General features: G+C 41.6%; 1 protein-coding gene across 8 annotated transcripts in view; it reads right to left on the bottom strand.

Annotated features, from left to right (window-relative positions):
* Positions 1–25,132, bottom strand: part of AIG1 (androgen induced 1) — a 270,184-nt gene that overhangs the window by 125,699 nt on the left and 119,353 nt on the right. The window contains exon 4 of one of the 8 annotated variants that reach the window (XM_055535807.1): positions 14,854–15,850. The exons of the other annotated variants lie outside the window; for them this stretch is intronic. Within the exon in view, the coding sequence (XP_055391782.1) occupies positions 15,803–15,850 (48 nt within the window). The 3' untranslated portion in view covers positions 14,854–15,802. Of the gene's footprint in view, positions 1–14,853; positions 15,851–25,132 lie in introns of those variants that run through there. 8 annotated transcript variants of the gene reach the window in all.

Genomic DNA, 25,132 nt, shown 5'->3' with positions numbered 1-25,132 from the left:
CCTTGAACTGCAAGGAGATCCAACCAGTCCATTCTAAAGGAGATCAGTCCTGGGTGTCCTTTGGAAGGACTGATGCTGAAGCTGAAACTCCAGTACTTTGGCCACCTCATGCGAAGAGTTGACTCATTGGAAAAGACCCTGATGCTGGGAGGGATTGGGGGCAGGAGGAGAAGGGGACGACAGAGGATGAGATGGCTGGATGGCATCACCGATTCAATGGACGTGAGTTTGAGTGAACTCCAGGAGTTGGTGATGGACAGGGAGGCCGGGAATGCTGCGATTCATGGGGTTGCAAAGAGTCGGACATGACTGAGTGACTGAACTGAACTGATCCTTTATGAATATCCAAAGTATCCTTTATGAATCAGAAGGCCCAATCTTAGAACTCAGTCACCAAGAATTTGCCTCTTTGTTTTCTGCAATTAGTCTGTGTATGAGGTAAAATGGAATTACCAAGGATAAAAAAAAATTGGTCAGGCTTTTAAAAGATAGTCCTAATACAATGACACTTGATTTGGTAGGGCTTAATTTATTCCTGAAAACTGATATTAAGTTAAGATGATGGTACATCTTACATCAATGGCATGATACAAATAAGGCGAAAATGTAATTCAGAGGTAGTTTAGTTTCTATGCAGCTTGGTATAACAGAGTGGTTAAGAGGATGCAAGCTTCCGTGATGCCCTAGAAAGGTGGGATGGGGGGTGGGTATGGGAGGGAGGACCAAGAAGGAGGGGATATATATATATACATATAGATGATTCACTTCGTTGTACAGCAGAAACTAACACAGCATTGTAAAACAATTATACTCCAATAAAAAAAAGAGGGTGCAATTGGAGTTGAATATCCTGAATTTAAGTCCTGGAGTCACATTAGCTGGGTGTCTTTAAGCAATGTATTAACTTCCTATGCCTCAATTTTCTCATATATTAAACAGCTATAACAATGACAACTAGCTCCTAGATTGCTGGGCAGATGAGATGAATTCATACATGTAAAGCGTTGGGACAGTGTCTGGCACAAAGGAAATACTCAAGGAGTGTTATTTTTTGTTACATGTTGGATATGGAGGGAGGTATAGAAAGAGGTAAGGACAACTCTACTAACCAGACTTATGACTAATTTTCTAGTCCTGGAGCTGGAATTAGAAGGAGCTGAAATTCTCTTTCCCACAAATTACTGTGCTTTTCCACAGAGAACATGGATTCACAAGGCAAAGATGAAACACAAGTTGCCTTTAAGTTCATCTTCTCAAGCCTTAGGTGGGAAAGAAAGAACAGTGTCTCCAGTTCTTCACCATAGAGGATTAGGGTTACTGTTTTTTACCACTTGGGGCAGAATAAAGGGTGATGAAGAGGTCCACAGCCTACCGATTTCTCCTCTGGTTGAGAAAGGCATCTCTTGGATGCTTTGTGGGGTCCTATCTACTTATGGAACCCCCTGGGACCAGTCCTGACTCTAACCAAATGAGGTCAGCTCAGGGAGCTTGGCTTCCCAGTATAAGCAGGCCACGAAATCCTTTAAAATATGTAACTTAAAGTCAGCACAAGTTTAAATTTAAAGCTAGCACTGGCGCCTGAATCAAACTGCTCTGTTACAATGAAGCTATGTGAGAAAGCTTTATTTTTTACAGCTTACACACTTTCACTATTTTAGGGAACAGTCTGGGGATCAAAGGGCATTTCATAAAGAGGTCGTGTTTACTTGGGCTTCCTAGTGGAATTGTCCTGTGGATCTTTGGCAGACAAAATGATTCACTTTATCTGCTCGAACAGCAAAGTTCAGATGGTGGTGATACTGAGATGTACAACAGGTCTGGGGGAAGGTGGGGGTCCCAATTTCAGTCTGAATCTGTTGTGTATGAAACATTGATGAGAAATCCGAGTGGCAGTATGAGGTAGGTGCAGGACTCAGATGAGATACCTATGTGAGAGCCTTGCTGATTTTTGATAAGTAAAACAATGGAACAGGAAGAAACCTCTTTAGGAGAGACTGTAGGAAGAAGAGAGTCCAGCATTATTGGTCCCAAGGCAACACAATATATAAATGTTCTGGAGAGGAGATGCCTGCACAGAAAGTGAGAAGCAACAGCCAAGAGAAAACCAGGGGCCAAGAAGAGAGAGGAAGAGGGAGTGGCTAGTTCAGTCAAAAACTGCTCAGAGAGTCAAGGAAAGTGAGGAGTAAAAGATGTCGGTGGACCTGGTGAACCCAGAGGTGACTGCAAACCCTCAGTGTGGAACTGAAAATGGTTTCAGCAGAGTGGTGCAGCAGGCTTCCGGGTTAAAGGGTACATGGAGGTCAGGGATGCAGACATTTTGAGGGGACAACTCTTTGGAGAAGCTTAAACTAAAGGAGAGCAGAGAGATTAAGTAGAGATAAGTGGGCTCTGGGAGGGTAAGAATGTGCTGAGAACTCAACGGGTGGGAGGGGGGCAGAGAGGAAGGACATGGATCTTGTTATCCCAGCGGCTCATTCTGATTTCGTGTCAACTGAAATCATCAAGTAGTTTTCACAGTGATGTTGCTGTCACAATCGTCATCCTTTACTGAAAGTGAAAGAAAGTGAAAGCCAAGTCGCTCAGTCGTGTCCGACTCTTTGCGACCCCATGGACTGTAGCCCACCAGGTTCCTCCGTCCATGGGATTCTCCAGGCAAGAATACTGGAGTGGGTTGCCATTTCCTTCTCCAGGGGAATCTTCCCGACCCAGGGATTGAACCCAGGTCTCCCGCATTGCAGGCAGACGCTTTAACCTCTGAGCCACCAGGGAAGTCCTTACTCTACTGAACTAGTCTTTAAAAAAAAACAAAAACATCTTTTTTCTCCTCTCTTTAGCAGTAAAGTCATTATCTAGCCACAGTTTCAACTATCCATTCATGCAGCTGACTACCCACACAAACCCCTCTGTGTACCCCAACGCTGTATCTGAAGACGGACACTTAGCATTTCACCAGGGTCTTGAGGACAATGTGCAAGCATGCTCACATCGCCTCAGTTCAGTTCAGTCGCTCAGTCATGTCCAAATCTTTGTGACTCCACAAACCACAGCACGCCAGGCCTCCCTGTCCATCACCGACTGCCGGAGTCTACCCAAACCCATGTCCATTGAGTCGGTAATGCCATCCAACCATCTCATCCTCTGTCATCCCCTTCTCCTTCTGCCCTCAATCTTTCCCAAAGTCAGGGTCTTTTCCAATGAGTCAGCTCTTTGCATCAGGTGGCCAAAGTATTGGAGTTTCAGCTTCAGCATCAGTCCTTCCAATGAACACCCAGTACTGACTGCTTCAGTTGTGTCCAACTCTTTGTGATCCCATGAACTGTAGCCCGCCAGGCTCCTCCGTCCATGGGATTCTCCAGGCAAGAATACTGGAGTGGGTTGCCACAGCCTCCTCCAGGGGATCTTCCCAACCTAGGGATCAAATCCACGTCTCTTATGTCTCCTGCCTTTGCACGCGGGTTCTTTACCACGAGAACCACCTGGGAAGCTCCTCAATGATAACATGGCTCTATAAAGAATATAAATTTTCTTGGCCAGGTCCTCTTTACTCCCTGATTTCCTTTAATGGGACATCCAGAGACTCAACACTCAAAACTATTTCTGTCTTTCCTGTCACCAGGGAACCATCTCACCATCTCAGGCTTGGAGCCTTGCTCTTGGTGGTCCCCTGGCCAGACCATTCTACCCACCACTCCCATCTGCCAAAAAGCTTACTCTTGTCTTTAAAGCTTATGATAGCTGATTCAGGAAACTTTTGCCAATCCTTCCAAGTTGGTGTGACCTCCTAACTTTTAAACCTCTTTGAGTACTTCTCTTAAATTAGATTTATTTGAGAGACTATCTTATCTGCTCGATTAGACTTTAAACTCATGGGCTTTACCTTATTCATTTTTGCGTTCCTTGTGTTACTAGATGCAGCAGGCACTTGCCAGAGTTTTGTTTAATTGGCTCAAATTATTAATGAATTCTTTAGATGAAGTGAATTTTTCCAGTTGCATGCATGCAAAATAAATAATAATTCACTGAAAACTTAAGAGTGTACTTAACTGGAGTACAGAAATGAGCTCATATATGAATATCTGGGCACGGCCAAAAATTGCTTTTCTTTCCTGGAACAAGTATTTATTTAACTTTTTATTGTAGTATGGAATATTTCAAATATACATAAAAGTAGAAAGAATAGCATAATGAACCCCCATGAACCCATCATCCAGCTTCAACAACTCATAACATTTTCCCAATCTAATTTCATCTATTCATCAAACTTACTACCATTTTTCTTTCCTGGAGTATTTTAAAGCAAACTCCAGACATCATACCATTTCACTTATATATCATTCCACTTATATATCTCTAGCAGATGAGGTTTTGCTTTATAATTCAACCACATGTCAGACCTAATGAAATTCTAATTACCTCACATGATTTAACAGCTAGTCTTTGTTCATATGTCCTCCATTTGTTGTAATCATTTTATTCAAAGAATGCTTGATTTAATAGTTATAGCCTATTTTAAACAACTTAGTGCAAGACATTAACTCTCGATTCTTTTAGCATATGTGCTGGAAGAGGTTAAGGAGAGAGGAGATATTCAATTTCTGAATTATACTTCGTTTGCTTGATTCATTTCCTTCTCTGTTCCAGCCACTGCTGTTTTGGATCCTTCTCATTAGCATGTGTGTCAAAGAATGGGAAGGGAAAGGAGGTGGGGCAAAAGCTGTGACTTATCCCATCAACCCTCCTGTCCCTTTTTTTCTGTAAGAAAAGGAGCCCTGGCACAAGGCAAAGCCCTTAGGGATGACATTTCCTAGACTCTTTTGCAGTCAGATCTCTTGCAGTCAGTGACTTTTTGAGCAAAAGTGATGTGTACCATTTCTGGGTCAGACCTTTAACTGAAAAGATGTGTGCCCTCTCCTCTCTTGTACCCACTTCTTAAGGGCTTATATTCAGATGCTGTGTGGTAAGCCATCTGCCACCAAGCCAATGAAGAAAAACCCTAGAAGATCCCAAGGCAACCAGGTGAAAGAACCTGGGGCCCGAGTTGACCTCCTGAGGGAGAGCTAGCCTGCCAACTTCCAGACCATTGTCTTTAAACTACGGTTATTTTGGTATCTGTTACAATAGCAGTTCTGATATCTTAATTAGGATAAGATGTAAAATTCAACAATGTCAGTCTTATAATTTTCTAAAAATCTAATAAGCATTTCTACAGCCAACATCACAGATAATCCAGTATTCTTTGCATATGTTTTCAATTATTGCTAGCTGTCTGTTTTGGAGTATGATGATTGACTGACACTAGTTAACTGAATATACACCATGAAAGTCCAGTGTGGCTGGATTTGGTTCCCAAGGACCTTTTATTTGAATCCTCCCTGGCTTCTCCCTAACTATAAAGAAATTGTTAAAACTATATGACACTTTTAAAAATGAGAATAACAGCATTCCCTAGAAGATGAATTATAGAGAATAAATAATGCATATTAAAGGAATGAACATAGTACTTGGCACACAGAAGTTTCCAGAAAAGGTTAATTTGATTTCTTTTTGTTCTCTGTGCACATAAATCAGAAGGATCTAATGATGTTTTGTAATTCTCTACAGCTGCAGCCATTCAGGTAGCACTTGTTTAAAACAGCAAAGTTATCACTGGACACTAATTAGAGACCCTACAACAGTGGAAGAAGTTGTAGGAAAAACTTGTGGATGAAAAATCAAGGATTCTATGACTGCTTAGAAGAAATGTTGATTAGCAGTATATTAGTTAGAGTAACACAAGCTGATATAACACACAAACCTCACATCTCACAGGGTTTGTTTTTTCCAATGGATGTTTCTGGTTGGCAGGGAGGCTCTGCTCCATCTAGTTATTCAATGGTCCAGATCGGCAGAGTCATCAACCAGCCTGATAACAAGTGATGGAGAATAAGGGGGAGGTACTTATGGACCACATCTGGAAGCTGATACATATGATTTGAAGTTGATGTATGATTTCCACTGCCCCATGAATCTTATGGTCAGACCTAACTGCAGGAGGTGCTGGGAAATGTAGTTGGCTGAGCACCCAGGAAGAAGAGAAATGAATGTGGGATCGGCCAGCAGCATCTACCATCAGCAGCAGTTAGCCTGAAAAATGATTTACTGAGCTATTATATTTAGCTTCAACTTAAGTAGTGGGAGAATATCCTTGGAAAATCTTACTCAACACCTCTATTAACAGCGTCTCACAAAAACCCTTCTATGATGTACGAAACTAATTTAGGAAAGATAGTATTTTAAAGAATTTATCAGGAAAAAAATTTCCTGAAACCTCCAAGTGACTTTAGTAAGTAATAATAATTACTTTAAAAAGTTTTGATGTCAGAAACACTAAATTATTTTAGTTAGAAAAAGACTCAAGCCCTGGATCATTCTCCTTGAGGACAAAATAAGCACTTTTGTTTAGGGAAGCATTTAAACTTTCAAAGGATTCTCAGAGTCATTAACTTCAAGTTGTCTTTTCCTAAACAATGATGTCCTAGTTACTGAGTCAACAGCACACAGGTGGCCCAGAAACCACACACACATGCATCACAGCTACTGTCAGAATCTCTGAGATATATGGTGAAACTTGCTAAGAGGCTGCAAACTATTGTGTTTCGCGATAATGATCTTTCCAGAAATAAAGGGGATTACACATTAATAAAGCAATGAAACTATGCAGGTAACCATGACAATGGCTACAAATTCAATAACATTTTATACTCCTGGAAAGTTTTTTTTTCTTTTTTCTTTTATTGCCAGAAAGATTAGGGAAATTATGAGAAAGAACTGAAAAGCATTTATGTCTCATCTGAACTATCGGACCTCCAAGGATGTCACACATACTCAGCCCATTCTAACGTCAACTTCACAGCAGCAACCTGAAATGCCCATCCCGGTTCATGACTACACATTTATCTTGAGAAATGGACAAAGCAAGGAGTCTCAAGTTCAATGTCTTCAAATGACATTGGTCAGCAAACTATTTCTCCAATTCAGGCCCCATTGTATCTATTTTTTAAAATACATTTTTCATTTTGAATTCTCACTGAAACAAATGGCTTATCTCTAGGTGCATGTCGACAGAAATTTCTGAAGATTCTTAAATATCTGAGTCAAATTTCAGAATATTTTAAAGAAAGACATATAATCTAAATCATTCATGCTTCCAATTAATCAAATTAAGTTTTTGTTTTTCTGGTTTCTGATGTGTTGACAACTGAAACATCACAAATGGGAAGGATTAAAGTTTCTCTTCCCCACCTCTCAAGAAGTGCACAAAACTAGAAAATTCTTTTCATCAAAGGTTCTCATATTCTCCTATGATTCATTCTTATTATGTATATACTGGTGTATATATTTTGTACACCTTATTCGTCCTTATTATGTATATACAAGGTGGTGCTAGTGATCAAGAACCTGCTTGCCAATTCAGGAGACGTAAGAGACGTGGGTTCGATCCCTGGGTTGGGAAGATCCCCTAGAGGAGGAAATGGCTTCCCGCACCAGTATTCTTCCCTGGAGAATCCCATGGACAGAGGAACCTGGCAGGCGTCCATAGGGTCGCCAAGAGTTGGACATGACTGAAGCGACTTAGCACGTATGTATAGATGAACACTGAGATCAATATAGGAAAAATGCTCTGGATGACAATACATTAAGTGGTAGACAAAGACACCAAAGGCCATCATCCTCTAGCCGGGAAAACTGACCTGCAGTGGGGTCAGAAATAGCACCTCTTTCACCTGGAGGAAGTGGAGGCTCACAAGAAGGTGAGGCCAGGAATGGAAAAATTATCTACTCAAATGTTGATCTGCCCTTATTTCTGGCTCAAGAGAAGGACAAAGCGATCCAGCTTCCCTCAGCTAAAGAAATGCTACATGGATAAAAAATTTTTATTGCTTTTTGCATTTCAGGCAGGCTACTCTTATCTCCATCCTTTGATCCCTTGTGATCATTTTGCCACTGTGTGGTTGCTGTCCTTGTCTGATGAGACCTCCATGTGGCCCAGGATGCTGTCTACCTATCATCTCCAGAAGTGCCCAGCAACATCCTGGAAGTGCTTTCCTCTCTTGGTTCTTCATCTCCACCTTCTCCCAGAACTATCCCTCCACCTCTGTGACAGTGCCTTCTCAGTTTTTCCCCAGTGTAGTGTGGGCATTGGCCAAAGCTCCACTCTCTCTTCTTACCTCCTAAATGCAGGCTGTCCCTATCAATTCATCTTCCTCAACCCCAAAGAAGGAAGTAACTCTGACTCCACTTTCCCCCTGAAATCCTTCAGCCACTCCCCAAAGCCATTAGAATCAAGTTTGGTCCCCTAGGCCAGGACACCTCGTGTTTCTGCCTTGGCCCTGGGAGAACCCCACTGCACCTTTTCTGCAGTCAGATTACTCTGCATGTATCAACATAAGGCGGCATATCCTGCCTCCGCTGTTCCTCTAGCTCAGACACCCTTCCTTTCTGTTCTCACCTTTCCCATGTGTAAACCAAATCATTTTCTTAATGCAAAACTTTGCCCTGCTTCTTGTTTCCTAAGAGATAAAACCAAAACTAGTATTTGGTATAGAGGCTTTGCCCACATCCGAGTCCCTGCTTATTTCTCTAACCAAAGCTCCAGTTATGCCCATATTTTTGATATCACTTTCAGACACATCCAATTACTTCGAGTTCCTGAAGCTCAGCGTGAAAGGAAATTTTCCCCAAATCACTGCATCTACTTCCAATGTCAGCTCCTGAAAAGTGGTCCCTGGATCTCTTTCATTCTCTATCCTTTCTTGGAGCTTTAGTTTTTTTCCCATGATTGGCTGCATTCTTTCTCAAGAAGAACAAAATCAGTGCCCAGGACAGTCCCAAGCAACAGCGTGTTGAGCAAATACACACGAATGGGTTCATCTCTGACTCCTCCTCATTCCCTGAGGAAGCCCCAATAACCCTGCCTCTCCCTCTTTCCTCTTTCTTTGTCCTTCTGCTATGAAGCTCCACAGAGGTCCCTGAGGACCTGAGCTGCTGCTCCGGGGGCAAGAATGACCGCAAGAGTCTTGAGGTCACTACCCAGAAGGTAAAGAGATCAAGCAAAGCACACATTCAGTTTCTCCAGAGACCCTGAGGTTACAGCAGACTGGGGGCCCACAGAAAAGCAAGGACCAGCCCAGAAGGCTACAGAAGACCTTAAGTTTTCTGTCCTACATTAAACTATATAACTTGAAGCTATCCAAATAAGTAAGTGGATTAAAGAAATTCTAAGATCAGCATCCCATCAAGTTATGAGAAGAGAATGTCTCATATATAAAAACAGCCATGTGCATGTGACTTCTTTCTCCCCAAGGTTAACAGAGTATGGGATGGGTGGTAAGAATAATTATCTTCTAAATCATTACATTTCTTCCCGGCCTTCTACATTTGACTAATCATGCGAGCATGCTAAGTCACTTCTGTCATATCTGACTCTTTGCAGCCCTATGGACTGTAGCCTGCCAGGCTCGTCTGTCCATGGGATTCTCCAGGCAAGAATACTGGAGTGGGTTGCAATGCCCTCCTCCAGGGGATCTTTCCAACCCAGGGATCAAACCTGTATCTCTTCAGTCTACCTGCATCAGCAGGTGGGCTCTTTAATACTAGCACTGCCTGGGAAGCCCCTGACTGATCATATCTGAAGCAATTTATTGATATTTCTCTTGTATAATCCTTTCTCCTTCCCCATTCTTTTCTCCCATCTCTTGCTGAATTATCAGGAGAAAGGTTATTTCCCTGTTACCCATTTAAATTCTCTAGTCCTCAGTTTCTCCTTCTATAAAATGGGAATAATGATAAGGTTGGGAGGATTGAGTAGACAATATCTATAAAGTGCTTAGCACAGTAGGAGTGGGATGAACGCTGGCTGTGATCATTGTCCTTTATATTCCATTTATGAGTGACAAACACAAGACAATGCAAGAGACAAGTCTCGATTAAGACAAAGGAAAGTAGTCTGTCTTATGGTAAAGTTAACATATATGGCCAGAGCCATCAACTTCTTCAATCTCTTTAAAATAGCCAGAGCTGTCCTTAGGAATTGCTATGATCAGTTAACAATGAATCAATGCTTATTTCTCACTCCTAAGTGCAAGGCCCTATTCCAAGTCATGTAGAGGATACCAAAAAAAAAAAAAAAAAGGCACTGAGGAATTCCAGAAGTCATAACAATTTCTTTTTTTGTGTTTCTCAAAAGGACAAGGCAGCTTGCAATGAAACACTCAGGGTAGTGGAAATCCACACGCAATAAAGAATGAGACAAAAATACAGTAGGAAAAGAGAGAAAACCATCCTGGAAGCCACAGGTGAGCTGGCTATGGCGTGAGAAGACAAAGTGTGGCATCAGAAAAGCGGAAATGGCTCACATTAATGAAAAACACCAGGACAGACAGCACTGTTTCCACTATTAAATTCTAGGAGGGAGATTATTGCATGGATACCTATATAAAAAATACTGAGTTGAACAATAGGAAACATCTCCAGAGTCATTTTGCAGAACAGGCAGCCGAGACTGACATAAAGCGCCTGCAGTCAGACACCCTTGGTTTGCATCCAGGCTCAGCTGCAGCGTGTCCTACCCTCTTTGACACATTAGCTTCTGTGAATCTCAGAGATGGTGATAATGATCCCTGCCCTTCAGGGTCACTCTAGATGAGACAGTGTCAGTAAGTGGCTAGTCCATGGCAAGTATATGACAAAGATTTCTGTCCCCCGCCCCCTATACAGGTATACCCTATATGAGTCATCATTCCTTATAAATATGTACAGACTTCAAAGCTCATATATAATTCTTCATAAAAACAGGTGAATCAAAAGTCATCTGTTTGAAAAATTATTTGTCTCTCCTAATAGATTACAAGCTCCACAATAAAAGAGGTACTTGCGGTTTCTTCTTCTGGTACCAGTGGTAAGTATTTAAGCACACACCAGTATGTGGTCCACTAGTATCTGCTGCTTCCCTGATAGCTTAACTTCCCCGGTGGCTTAAACGGTAAAGTGTCTGCCTGCAATGAAGGATACCTGGGTTCAATCCCTGGGTCAGAAAGATCTCCTGGAGAAGGAGATGGCAACCCACTTCAGTACTTGTGCCTGGAAAATCCCATGGGCTGAGGAGCCTGGTATGCTACAGTCCATGGGGTCGCAAAGAGTCGGACATGACTGAGTGACTTCACTTTTCCCTTTCTGATAGCTTAGTTGGTAAAGAATCCATCTGCAATGCAGGAGACCCCAGATATATTCCTGGGTCAGGAATATCCCCTGGCGAAGGGATAGGCTACCCACTCTAGTATTCTTGGGCTTCCTTTGTGGCTCAGCTGGTAAAGAATCCACCTGCAATGTGGGAGACCTGGGTTCGATCCCCAGGTTGGGAAGATCCCCTGGAGAAGGGAAAGGCTACCCACTCCAGTATTCTGGCCTGGAGAATTCCATGGACTGTATGGTCCATTGGGTCACAAAGAGTCGGACACGACTGAGCGACTTTCACTTTCAATATTTGCTGCAGGAAGGAAAGAAGGCATTTTTAGTGAGAACTTACTAATAAGGTCTAAACGTGTTGGTTTTTGGTGGCGTATGCGTGGCTGCAGAGACCATCAAGAGAGAATGATTTCTGCTCCTTTGTCTGTGACTCTCAAATATCCATGTTAAATGTTCTGAACATGCTCCTGCTGCTCCAGCTAAACCTGTTTTCCCTCTAGCATCAATCAACATTCAAGTGAAAAGCGAAGGCAATTGATTTCATTGCTTTTAAGTTCTGTAGCTGTACACGTTTCCAACAGTACAGCTGTCTATTTATTACTGGGAGTGCACAATCAGTTTTCAAACAGAACGAGGAGAGTTTATGAGCTAGCTACAAAAATGAATTACTACTTATAGAACAAAATCTTCATGTGAAAATATGTTCCCAGTTCCAAATGACTAGCTCATGAATAAACTTCTGAAACCCAAACCCAATTGTACTTCAGGTGGTCTGATAGACACAATGAAAGTTTCACCTGTATAATGCCATGAAGTTAAAAAAACATAATCTAAAGTAATTTGTACCTTTCCTTCCTTTTCTCCTCCCTCCCTCCATCCCTTCCTTTCTCTTTCCATGTTTCCCAAACACATCTCTACAAAAATTCCCATATTCCAAGCTGCATTGGCAGAAGCTCCAAAAAAAGTGTCAAGACAGCGTGACTCACCTCATTGTAATTCTCCTTGTAGGATTTATGGAAAAGGAGTGAAATCCAAGAGAATAAAATAAAACTTAAAAAAAAATCCCACTGACAAGTAAAAATCCATTTTGTAGGAAATAGAGTTATATAAAAGATTTATATTTTGTTTCATAAAATTCAAAGGAAACTAATATCCCCCGTTAACTGCCATCTCTAATTAGTTACAGACCATTTAACTCCATAAATATTTTCAAGGATTAATGATAATTGACATGTATTATGCTTTTAATCTTTTAAGTAACATTAATATTGGTTCATTTTTCTTAGAGTCTTGGGGTGGTGCCAACCGAGGCACCTTGTGACCAATCCATAATGGTTAAGTTGATTCAGTTATGCATGTTTACCCAGGTTTGTCTCTTTGCCATACCCTCTACTCAGCTTAGCTCCAGTCATCATCACGGTGATGTGGTGATGTTTGGCTTCATGTTCTTCCATCAACCACTTTCATCAAGCCCCCCAAAAGCCTAGAGACCCATGGATTCAAGGGTTCTCAAACTTGGCTGTACCTCAGAACCATGTGCTGTCGCTGCTGCTAAGTCGCTTCAGTCGTGTCCGACTCTGTGCGACCCCATAGACGGCAGCCCACCAGGCTTCCCCGTCCCTGGGATTCTCCAGGCAAGAACACTGGAGTGGGTTGCCATTTTCTTGTCCAATGCGTGAAAGTGAAAAGTGAAAGTGAAGTTGCTCAGTCATGTCTGACTCTTCGCGACCCCATGGACTTCAGCCTACCCAGGCTCCTCTGTCCATGGGATTTTCCAGGCAAGAGTACTGGAATGGGGTGCCATTGTCTTCTCCCAGAACCATGTGAGGTGCATCAAAAAAAAAAAAAAATTACAGATGGTGCACGCGTCCCACTGCAGACTGAATCAATCAGCAATGACTGGTTGGTCTCTGAGCCTGAGATCTGAGCCAACCTGGTTGACCAACTTTAATGCAATTTTGATGACATGGAAAGAAGGAAGCATTATTCAGACCTCTATACATGGAGCAGTTTCTAAAGGGGAAGAGGAATTCTCAGTGGGGATCTGTAATGGTTAATTATGGGTCAACTTGACTGGATCATGGGGTGTTCAGGTATTTAGTTAAACATTCGTCTGTGTCTAGAGGATATTTCTGGATGAAATTAACACCAGAAGGCTGAGTAAAGCAGATTGCCCTCCCCAGTGGGGGTGGGCCTCATCCAAATCCACTGAAGGCCCAAACGGCCTGGCAGGCTGCAGTCCGTGGGGTCGCAAAGAGGTGGGTGCAACTGAGCATGCGCACATACACAGAATCAAAGGCTGAATAGGGGGAAATCTGTGCCTCTGCCCACCTGTCTTCTGGCTGGGACCTTGGTCTTCTCCTGCCTTTGGACTCAGACTTGGACTAGAACCTACACCATCTGCTTTTCGGATTCTCAGGCCTCTGGATTTGGACTGAAATTATTAATAAATGACTGGCTCTCCTGGGTTTCCAGCTTGGTGACCTCAGATCTTGGGACTCCTCACCCTCCAAAGTTATGTGAGCCAATTCCTTATTACATTGTTGTTATTTTAGTTGCCAAGTTGTGTCCGACTCTTTTGCGACCCCATGGATTGTAGCCCACCAGGCTCATCTGTCCATAGGATTTTCCAGGTAAGAATACTGGAATGGGTTGCCATTTCCTTCTCCAGGGGGTCCTTCCAACCCAGAGATTGAACCTACGTCTCCTGCATTGTAGGTGGATTCTTTACCACTGAGCTACAGAGAAGTCCTCCTTATTACATACATACATCCCATTGATTCTGTGTCTCTGAAGAACCCTGACCAACACAGGATCATAGTTCTTTCCACTGTGTATCCTAGTATAAATATACATGAAGGTACACCAAAAATATTTGAGAGAAATTTTGCAATGAGCACAAAGTGTTCATTTTTTTTCTTTGTGCAATGAACACAAAGAGGACAAAGTGCCATCACGTTAGAATAAAGGTTATGAAAGTCCCTACCTTTGGAGAAAATGCCCCTGTTCAACTGAAGGGAGCTATGAGAGAATGCAGAATAAATCAATACATTTTTGATAAGAAAATGCATTATATTCTATTCACATACACATAAGTAATCTCATTTGATGCTAAAAAAATAGGATGGTGAGATTGTGAATATAGCTTAAAGGTGAAGGTATTGTCTGACTATATAGAATAATGATAAGCTCCTACTTCCTCAGATCTAAAATGTTTACTGAAAAGATAAATGAAAAATATTATCAGGAGGAGAACAGCAGAGCTACGTGCTGAATTCAGCAAGACAAAAAGGACACAAGATTTCTTAGGGGTCAAAGGCTCTTTGGCCTTGACCTTCTCTTTTTAATTCTGGCTCTCTGTCCCTGTGGTCTGCAATCTATGATGCTGCATGCCAGAAGTCACAGTGTTCCTTACATTTGATGCTCCCTGCTGCACTTCCCTCTCCTTTTATCATTCCTCCTTCAGTCCTTTATTCATTTTTGTCATCCCTACTTTATGTAAGAAGTTGAGAGATGTTTTAGGAAGCACATTAAAAATCAGTCATGTTAATATGAGACAGCATAGGGGTTAGGGCTATTGGAAAATAATGTTCTTTATTTTAAAACTTTTAAAAGTGAAAAAAAAAAGTGTAGTAGCTGCAATTTAAAGCAAACTATCCTAAATACAGACAGATAAAGAAAACAGGATAAGATAATGGAATCTTTCTAAGTTTCCTATGCCAGAACTTTTCAAGCAAACTTTCCAAATACAGGCAACTGGGGAGAAAAAAAAAATTCACAAGCAAATAATTTAGCATATGACACTAAGCAAAATCTAATGAAAAATCACCAAACATGATTTCAATATAAACTGAAATCATGCAAAAACTGTTTTGCAAATATATTTCTGGTTTTAACATTAGTTGGATATGTTGCAACTGTTATATTTTATAATTTACTTTTAGCTCAGTTGCATGGCTTACTTATGTAACTGTACAAAATGATGAGTCTGGAAGGTTTGAGCTTATAAGGAAAAAATGCCTTCATTTTAGTGATTCCAGTTTACACTTGCAGAAATATCAAATTACTTATTGAAAAATCCCAGATGAAGTAAGAAGGAATGTTCTGGGAAGTTGCTGTTGACAGTATGTTGCCCTGATCTTATAGATGTATGTTTCCCAGGATTACTTAGTGAGGATTAGCAGCATTTTAAAAATGAGACTGGCCAGAGGTTTTTTACAGTTTCCTTAGAGCATTCTAAAGGAGTTGAATTGATAGTCTTTTCTTCTTTTTTCTTTTTTTTTCATAGAAGTGTAGAATCTGATTTTGCATAGAAGTCTGAGAGCTAGCTTCAGAGAAGTCATGAAGAATTAAGAGAATTAATTAACAATGCATTAAGAGAAATGACTTGCTTCCCAATGCCCTTCCAATAGCCCATCTTGACTGCCCTGCCTTTTGACTGTCATAACTGTTCCTTGCTGAAGTGAGGTCACAGGAGGAGAAGCTGAAGGGGACCTTTCCAAGTTGTACCAATACAGCAGCTTGATCACCGACTTCCAAATAAGGTGAAAGCACAGCTTCATTATCCAGATCTGAAATGTCAGCCAACTGCACCAGCATGAGAAGCGCCATCTAGAGACACTGGGCACTAAGATAAACAGATCATTCAGTAAAATGCAAGCCATATAGTAACAACTGATGTCAGCATCAAGGAACATTTTCAAACAACTACAACAGATTACTATATGGATGTGTACTGAGATCAGAGAAACGCTCCCTGCCTGGAGTCTAAATCCCAATGAAATGAAATCCTATCAACTGGGCAGTTTTCAAGCACACAGTTACTTCTTCCTACTGTCTTTTCTCTATCCACCACCTGCATCTTCACCCTTGTTTGCAGGTTACCCTCCATTTTAAGCTCCCATCTCCGCACTTACAGTTGGACCTTTTGAGCATCTCCTTTTCTTCAGCAAGTGTTTGAAAGGGGGGAAAAAAAAAACACCTAAGAGAAACAATAATGGGAAGCTGATTCTCAACATTACCTAATTTTTCCAACCTGTTACAAACTGCAACTAATAAAATCAAGAGGGAGTATTATTCCTTAAACACTCATGGTAAACCAATACCAAATGAAAAGGCCAGGTTTTGACAATGCGGTGAAGACTGCATTGGCAATGGCTGGTGAAATGGGCACTCCTTGGAGGCCCATATTTCACTAACTTGGCAAAACTTCGTTTCAAGGTCATTTCCAAATGCTTGTCTTGTGCAGAGCAGCATGCGTGGAGCTACACTAGCGTGGCACCAGGTCAATCCATTAGTCATTGCTGGAGTGAGCCTTCTGTGGAGAGGCAGCCTGCTTCACAGTCAGATGGGCTTCAGAAGAGCATGCCAAGAAAACTTTAAGATTTGAAATGTTACAGAAAAGAAGGTCGCAGCATCTTTTAATTGCCTACTATCTGTGCAGACGGTGGCTTTTCATATTTTTATGCAAAGATTACACATTACCCAGTGTGAAAACCGGGTTAAAAAATGTGGTAAGTGAGTCTGTGCATATGTCTTCAATTGAGTACAGTGCTGAGTGCCAAACTTTGACCAAGCTGATCAGACTGGAGTTCTGTGTGAGAGCCTAAAGTGGTGGAATCTAGTTGCTATAGCTGCAAATTAAACAAATAAATGAGACACCGTGGAATGCAGCAAAATAGCTGTGGTCTGATGAGTTCATATTTGCCATATGTGTGAATATTAGCAGTCACATTCTGAGTTTCAGCAAAGTTCTTTTCAAGAAGTGCAACAGAGGGCACATGCTTTAAAGAAAGAAGACCTGAAGTCTATGTCCAAAGATAAATATTTTACATTTTGTAGGAGCTATTAAGACATATCATTAACTTTTTAGGTTAGGAGTATATACAAATTCTGTGTTGCTATAAATACAAGATTTCCACCCAGGCACTTTCCCTGGAAGCTTTAGATAGAGCTTGACACTAACTTGTTACTTAGTATTTGATAATGAATTAAAATCATTAGCTAAAGAATATTTTCATTTTAATATTTTATCTTATCCCATCCTATTTTATTTTTTAATTGGAGTATAATTGCTTTACAATGTTATGTTAGCTTCTGCTGTACAACAAGGTGAATCAGCTAAATGTATACATATGTCCCCTCCCTTTTGAGCCTTCCTCCCATTCCGCCGGACTTTCCTTGTGGCTCACCCATCAAGAATCTGCCTGCAATGCAGGAGACCCAGGTTCGATCCCTGTATCAGGAAGATATCCTGGAGAAGGGAATGGCTACTCCCTCTACACGCCCCCCATCCTTCCCCTCAAGGTCATCAGAGAGCAGCAAGCTGAGCCCCCTGTGTTATACGGAACTTCCTACCAGCCGTCTATTTCACACATGGCAGTGTATATATGTCAATGCTGCTCTCTCAATCTGTCCCACCCTTTCCTTCCCCCACTATGTCCACAAGTCTGTTCTCTACTTCTGCATCTCTTTTCTTGCCCTGAAAACAGGTTCACCATTTTTCTAGATTCCATATATATGCATTAATAAAGAATATCTTTCCGACTTACTTCACTCTGTATGATAGGCTCTAGATTCATTCACATCACTACAAATGACCAAATTTTGTTCCTCTTCATGGCCGAGTAATATTCCATTACATATATGTACCACACCTTCTTTATCCTCCATCCTATTTTAGAGGACTTGCATTTGTTTGGCCTACTGTGTGGTAGGCACTGGGGCGCTTTCCTTCCATGGCTACCATCTTATGAATTCCCACAATAAGTTAAACATTCCCTACTAGTGGAACTCAGCAGAGAAATATAGGCAGACTGTTGAGCAGAGAATTCTATTCTCACTAGCCTCTTAAATGATGTACACCACACTGTAGCAACACTTTACAGACAAAGGTCTGCATAGTCAAAGCTGTGTTTTTTCCAGTAGCTGTGTATGGATGTGAGAGTTGAACCATAGAGAAGGCTGAGTGCTGAAGAGCTGATGCTTTCAAACTGTGGTATTGGAGAAGACGCTTGAGAGTCCCTTTTACTGCAAGGTCAAACCAGTCAATCCTAAAGGAAATCAACTCTGAATACTCACTGGAAGGACTGATGCTAAGCTGAAGCTCCAATACTTTGGCCACCTGATGCAAAGAGCCAACTCATTGGAAAGACCCTGATTCTGGGAAAGACTGAGGGCAGGAGGAGAAGGGAGTGACAGAGGATGAGATGGTTAGATGGCATCACCGAATCAATCACTGACATTTCAAGAGACATTTTGAGTCAGTGATGCCATCCAGCCATCTCACATCAGGTGGCAAAACTATTGGAGCTTCAGCTTCAGCATCAGTCCTTCCAATGAATATTAAGAGTTGATAAAAGGAATTGATAAAAGGAACTTATAAAGATTGATAAAAGGCATGTTTATCCATCTTTTCACCCCACGTATATAGATAGGGGCAATGTGAACAGCAGCACTTGGGCATAGAAGATAACTGGATCCATTACCAGGTCACATGAATTAATGTATTTGATAAGGATGAAAAAGTTTGCATTAAAAGGAAACATTTCCAGCAATCAGGGCTAATCTTTGCACTTGGGTTAAAACATACTTTAATTGGATCATTAATTACAAGCTTCTTTTCTGAATATGGATATGGCAGAACAATGGGGGAAAAAATCACTCTTGCTCAGATGAAAAGGAAAATAATTTAAAATGCCAGATATGTTTACCAGTGTCTTGATGAAATATGTTTGTGAGTTATAATGACAATGGATGTTGAAAGGCATCTCTTTAACTTGTTGTTGACGCTTCACGGGGAGAGGTTCTGGGGCCAGGAAGTGCCATGGGGTCGGGCAGCTCAGCATTCTACCCCCAGCTAGTCCACTCACCAGTGGTTAGCTTGGACAAGTGGACACCATTTTCAGTAACAGTTACTGAGGCCTGCTCTTTCGTTCTGCCACAGGTATGGCAGTTTCATTTAAATACCTGTCTTGACCTTAGGAAATCAACCATCCTCTCCAAGCACAGTTACAATGTGGCTACAATTTACTGCTCTGGCAAATCAATTGCATTGTTACTGACTTTACTCAGTGTTGTCTCCAAGGCAGCTTCAATGCAATGGCACAAACTTAGGTACTGCAACTCAGAACAAAGATTCCATCATTTTTATTAACTCCCAGTATGTCCGTTCAATGATCCTCAAGTTCTTAGCCCTGTAGCCTCCCCTATCCTATAGTCACACTGCATTTAACAATAATAACTTTAAATCTTAGCTTAACCACAGAGCAGTCAGGTAAGAATGATGTGGAAGTTTTAGTGTAGAGTATACAGTGAAACTGGGCTTCCCTGGTGGCTCAGTGGAAAAGAACCCGCCTGCCGATGCAGGTTTGATCCCTGGGTCGGGAAGATCCCCTGGAAGAGGAAATGGCGACCTACTCCAGTTCCTGCCTGGGAAATCCCATGGACAGAGGAGCCTGGCAGGTTACAATCCATGGGGCTGCAAAATGGTGGGACATGACTTAGGGACCACACAACAACAACAGCAGTGAGACTGCCAAAAAAGTTAACGGAAGCGTGGACAACACTAACAAACAAGGACTCATAAGAAGCACTTGCCAACTCATATAAAATTGTCAAAACAAGTGTTGACACGTGGAAGCCTGGTCAGGGAAGACAGTGTGATAAAGGGCTTGTGTACCTCAATAAACGTTAGTTACTGAGTGTGCCCTTCACTTCAGAGCTTATGCTCGATTTTGGAGGAAAGGATGAAATTTAAAAGTTGCTGTCCTTTTTGGCCTCGTAGCTCATTGGAGGAGTAAGCAAGTGAGTGAGCAGTAATCACACAACGTGATGACAGAAACCGCAGGTGTAGGAACAAGTGTTACGTGCAGTCAGAAGACCCACTCGGACGCCGGGGAGCCTCTGCACCACTTGACTCCTAGGTGATGTCTGAGAAGGAAATGTATAAAGGGGGCTGCAGAACCTCAGTTCTTCTAGAAAATTAACAATATGGAGAGAGGTGTGGGGAGGAGACAGTGGGGAGGCAGAGAGATGAACTGAGCCCGATGCCTCAGTTCAGTGATTTGATGATGACGCCCTGATCGAAAGAAGGATGGTGGAGGCGAGAAGGCTGGAGCAGATAGGCAGCTACTTTGGAGGTACGGATGACACAGCTTGCCAACCTAGTGTGGTGGGTGTGGTAGAAAGAGGAATTTTAGATTCATCTGGCCATTGTTGGGAAGGCAACGCAAGATGCATTACAAGATTTAGAGGAGGGGTTACATGAGGTTGTTTCAACATATTTATATGGTGTAACATATTAATATGTTTTTCTCAAGGTCCTCACGTCAAATGCAGAGTGTCATTCCCAATGAGAAGTTGGACCAGGAAGTACAGACTTGGGAACAATCCATGTAGGGCACAGACTGAAGTCATGAGGGACAGTGACATCCTCATGAAAGGGAACATAAAGAGAACAGGCAGGACTGGTGTTTCGAATTGAATAATGGATGAAGGGACTGGGCAGATCGGTACTTAAAAAGAACTGAGTACCTTATGAGAGTTTTTCCTAAGCTGAAGACCCCAGGGTCTTGGTCCACTGTTAAAGTTTCATCACCAGAGATGCTCAAGCAGAGCCTGACTCTGCCAGGATATTGTTCAAGTGATTTAAATATCACATGCAGTATGGACCAGATGATCTTTACAGTCACTTCCCAAGTCTAAGATTCTGGAATTCTGTGCCTCTGTGATAGAAAATGCAGCTTTTTTCCACTTCACTTTCTTTGGCAGCCATCACTGATGCTTGCTGAGGTTGGAGCTTCAATTAAAAGGGAACTGGAAAGGATATGGGGATGGACTTCTGCCAAGGAGTTAAGTCTGTGGCTAATGAATGATCTGTCTGTGGTAGTGAAGAAGGAAGCCAGTTCCTAGGACAATACCTTTCTGCCTGTCTCCACCCCTCCCCCAACTATGAAGCGCTATGGGCAAATGAATAGGAAACACATGAATGAAGTTTACTTTGAAATATCTATGGATTTAAGGATTAGGGGTAAAAACACTTGAGTAAACCACACGTTGGGTTTTGCTGACCCCAAAATATCTGAATATAATTTATAGACCTTTTGATAAACTCACACTACTGCTGGGCCTGCTCATCTATTAAATGTTGCAAGGAAAAGAGTAAGGTGCAAGCCAAGTAATATTAGCCTTGAATTCTACCCTTGCATGGAAAATCAGTTCTACAAAGGAATTTGTGATGGCAGGAAGTTGCTTTAAAAAGCATTGTCTGACTATTACCCTAGAGAAAAAATGACCAGTACCCAGATAAAATAATCAATATACTGAAGAGCTTTTCAATACATTTGATCCAAGCTATTATTTATCTGGCCTATAGCTCTTAAATGTTCCAAAGACCCCTGATGCGTTCTTCAGACATCAATTCTGGCTATTTCAGGCAGGAAGAACAATATATGTACAACCAACAAGACCCTAGGGGGACAGCAGGCCATGCACATAAGATTTGGCTGCAGTGAAAATGAATTTGAAAAGTGAAGTGAAATACAAGTTAGGAATAAAGTAAATGGTTTGGAATCACACTCTCTGTCAACAATTATGGAAGGGAAAAGAAAAAGAGTGGGATAAAAGAGAACAAGAGAAAACATGGACATAGAATATTGATAAAATTGATTCATTTATGCAACAAATCAGGCACTGTTCTAGGAGCCTGGGATAAATCAGTCCCTGAAACAAAGATCCCTGTCTTTATGGAAATTATATTCTAGCAGAGGGAGATAGACAATAAACCATAAATACAACAAATAACAAAACCATATAATATGTCAAGGACATTTAATGCCATGAGGGGAATAGACAGCAAGGTAAGGGGATTCCGGGGGGTTGGGTACGACTGCAATGCCTAATAGGCTGCTCAGAGTAAGTCTTACTGAGAAAGTGAGACCGAGCAGAGATTTGAGGGAGGTGAAGAAGTGAGTCAAGCACTTCTCCAAGGGAGAGCATTCTAAGACAAGAAGGGAGTCTGGTGTGTTCTATCTGTGTGAACAGAACAGAGGCCAGCTCAAACTACTAACATCTATTGATTCATCAGATGATTATTGGGTACCTACACTATGCCAACAGCTATGCCAGGTACTGCAGAGAGAAAAATTAATCCTGAAATTCAGAAGCTATGAAGGAGACATGGTATAAAAAACCATGTGATTTGGCCTTGCCATCGTGCCTTCTTTACCGTAGGGTATTTTTAACCCTCTTTCCCCTGGTCTTCCTCTCTCTCATCTCCTTACTCCATGGCCCCCCTTTCTGTAGCCATCTCTCTTCTCAGTCACAATGGCCCCTTCTTTCTTTTCTCTTCTCTCTATTCTGCCCCTTCCTCATCCTAGCCTCTGTCTCCTCCTTTCCACTTCTTTCTTGCTTATTTCAGGATTTTTTTTTCTTTATCTTTGATTTTCTGTAGTTTAACAGTGATACTCCTAGGCATAGCTTTTTTGGCATTTATCCTGCTTAGTGTTCGCTGAGCTTCCTGGATTTGTGGTTTAAGGTCTGAATTTAATTTGAGGGAAATTCTCCGTCATAGTTCTTCTGTTTCTTTCTCTTTCTTCTCCTTTTGGTAATCCCATCATGCATCTGTTATACCTTTAGTCATTATCCCACAGTCCTTGGATATCTGTTTTTTCAGTCTTTGTTCTCTTTACTTTTTGGTTTCTGAGGATTCTATTGATACGTCTTCTAGGTCATAGGTTCTTTCCTCAGCTGTGTCTAGTCTACTAATAAGCCCATCAAAAGCATTCTTCATTTCTGTTACAGTGTTTTTATTGCTAGCACTTCTTCTTGGCTCTTTCTGAGGATTTTCATCTCTCAGTTTATACTGCACATCTGTTCTTGCATGATGCCTACTTTATCCATTAGAATCCTTAGCATATTAATCATAGTTGCTTATTTATTTTAAAATATTTATTCGGCTGTGCTAGGTTTTAGTTGTGGCACCTGGGATCTCCAAGCTTCATTGAAGCATATGGGATCTTTAGTTGGGCATGCGAACTCTTAGTTGTGGAATATGGAATCTTCAAGCTTCATTGCAGCATACAGGATCTTTAGCTGGGCACGTGAACTCTTAGTTACAGCATGCGGGATGTAGTTCCCTGACTAGAGATTGAACCTGGGCCCCCTGCCTTTGGAGTGTAGAATTCACTGGATCACCGGGGAAGACCCATCATAGTTGTTCTAAATTCTCAGTCTGATAATCCCAATATCCTTACCATGTCTGGCTCTGATCCTTGCTCTGTCTCTTCTAATTGTGCTTGTTGTCTTTTGGTATGCCTTGTGATTTTTTTTTTTTTTCCTGATAGGTGGACATGATGTACTGAATAAAAGGAACTGCTATTAAAGGCCTTTAGTAATATGGTGGTGAGGTGTCAGGGGAGGAGAAATGTTCTATAGCCATATGATTAGGACTATAGAACACTTCAATCTTTCAGTGAGACTGTGCTTCTGGATCATGAACTTCCCAAGTGTTTCTCAGGCTTCTCCCCTCCTTACCATAGGCAGGACAGAAAGGCTAGAGCCAGCTGGAGTTGGTTATGTCCCTCCTCTCAGGTCAGTTAGGTTCTGATGATACCCCAGCAGGTTGCTGCTGCTGCTGCTAAGTTGTTTCAGTCATGTCCAACTCTGCATGACCCCATAGACGGCAGCCTACCAGGCTCCCCCATCCCTGGGATTCTCCAGGCAAGAACACTGGAGTGGGTTGCCATTTCCTTCTCCAATGCATGAAAGTGAAAAGTGAAAGTGAAGTTGCTCAGTCATGTCTGACTCTTAGTGACCCCATGGACTGCAGCCTACCAGGCTCCTCCGTCCATGGGGTTTTCCAGGCAAGAATACTGGAGTGGTTGCCATTGCCTTCTCCAACCCCAGCAGGTTAGGCTCTGGCTAACTAGTTTCTCTTGAGGTCAGGCTTTGTCAAGAGTTGAGTGGTCTGGTGTCTCTCACAATAGTTCCTTTTCTTTTCCATCTGCTGGAAGCATGAAGGAATGTTTCTCTGAAATTTACTGTGGGAATCTGGTTGAGCTCCTGCAGGTACATCTCAAAATATTGTGGGAACCTCTCTATACCCAGGCCACCCTGGATTTTTTCACTCCCAGGTTATCCTCACTGAGCCTCCAGCAATCTATCAACTAGAGTTCAGGTTTCCCTCCCATGGTACTGGTTCCTATGGTGGTTTCCACTCAGGAGACTCTGCTCCAGTTTATTTGTTATTCTCTGTATCTGATGGTTGGTCTCTCTAACCTTGGGGCAGCAGCATGGTCTATGTTCTCCACTCTCACAGGGATCCAAGAAGAGTCGATGATTTCTCAATCTGTTCAGCTTTTTACTTGTTATGATTGAGTTGTAAATCCCAAGTTCCTCATACATGAAACCAGAAAAACCTCTGTCTCTCTACCTTACAAACTTGTTTAAATGTCTCAAATATCATTTAAAAGAATATATTCTTCTCAATTTACAATATTTCTGTTTGAAATGATAAATAATAAAAATAATGATAAAAGCTAAAATTAAATATCTTAAAATCCATTACTGATTTAAAGAGATGGAATAATCAAATCTTCAAGCCAAAATTTAGACTGACAACATCTGATACCCCAAGCCCAGTGGCCTGGCAGAACTAATGATCACAAATGAAATTCACAGTGGAAAAAGCTAAAATCAGTAACATTGGTTATGAAAAAAGCTTACACACAAAAACAGAATTTAGTAATTCTGTACCTTTCTTTGCTCTTTGGGGTCTTTGTTTTCTTTGGGAGGTCCACTGGGAGCCTTAGAAAGAGGTTCCCAAGAAATTTCTAACCTCTGCTTCAGTCTCACTTTTATTTTTGAAAATTTCCAGATATCTTCTAGTTACTTTAGAATATATTGGGAA

This window comes from Bubalus kerabau, chromosome 9 (genome assembly GCF_029407905.1).
Source record: "Bubalus kerabau isolate K-KA32 ecotype Philippines breed swamp buffalo chromosome 9, PCC_UOA_SB_1v2, whole genome shotgun sequence".
Lineage (NCBI taxonomy): Eukaryota > Metazoa > Chordata > Mammalia > Artiodactyla > Bovidae > Bubalus > Bubalus kerabau.
Note: the sequence above shows the minus strand (reverse complement) of the source record. Positions and strands in the feature narration are given on the sequence as shown.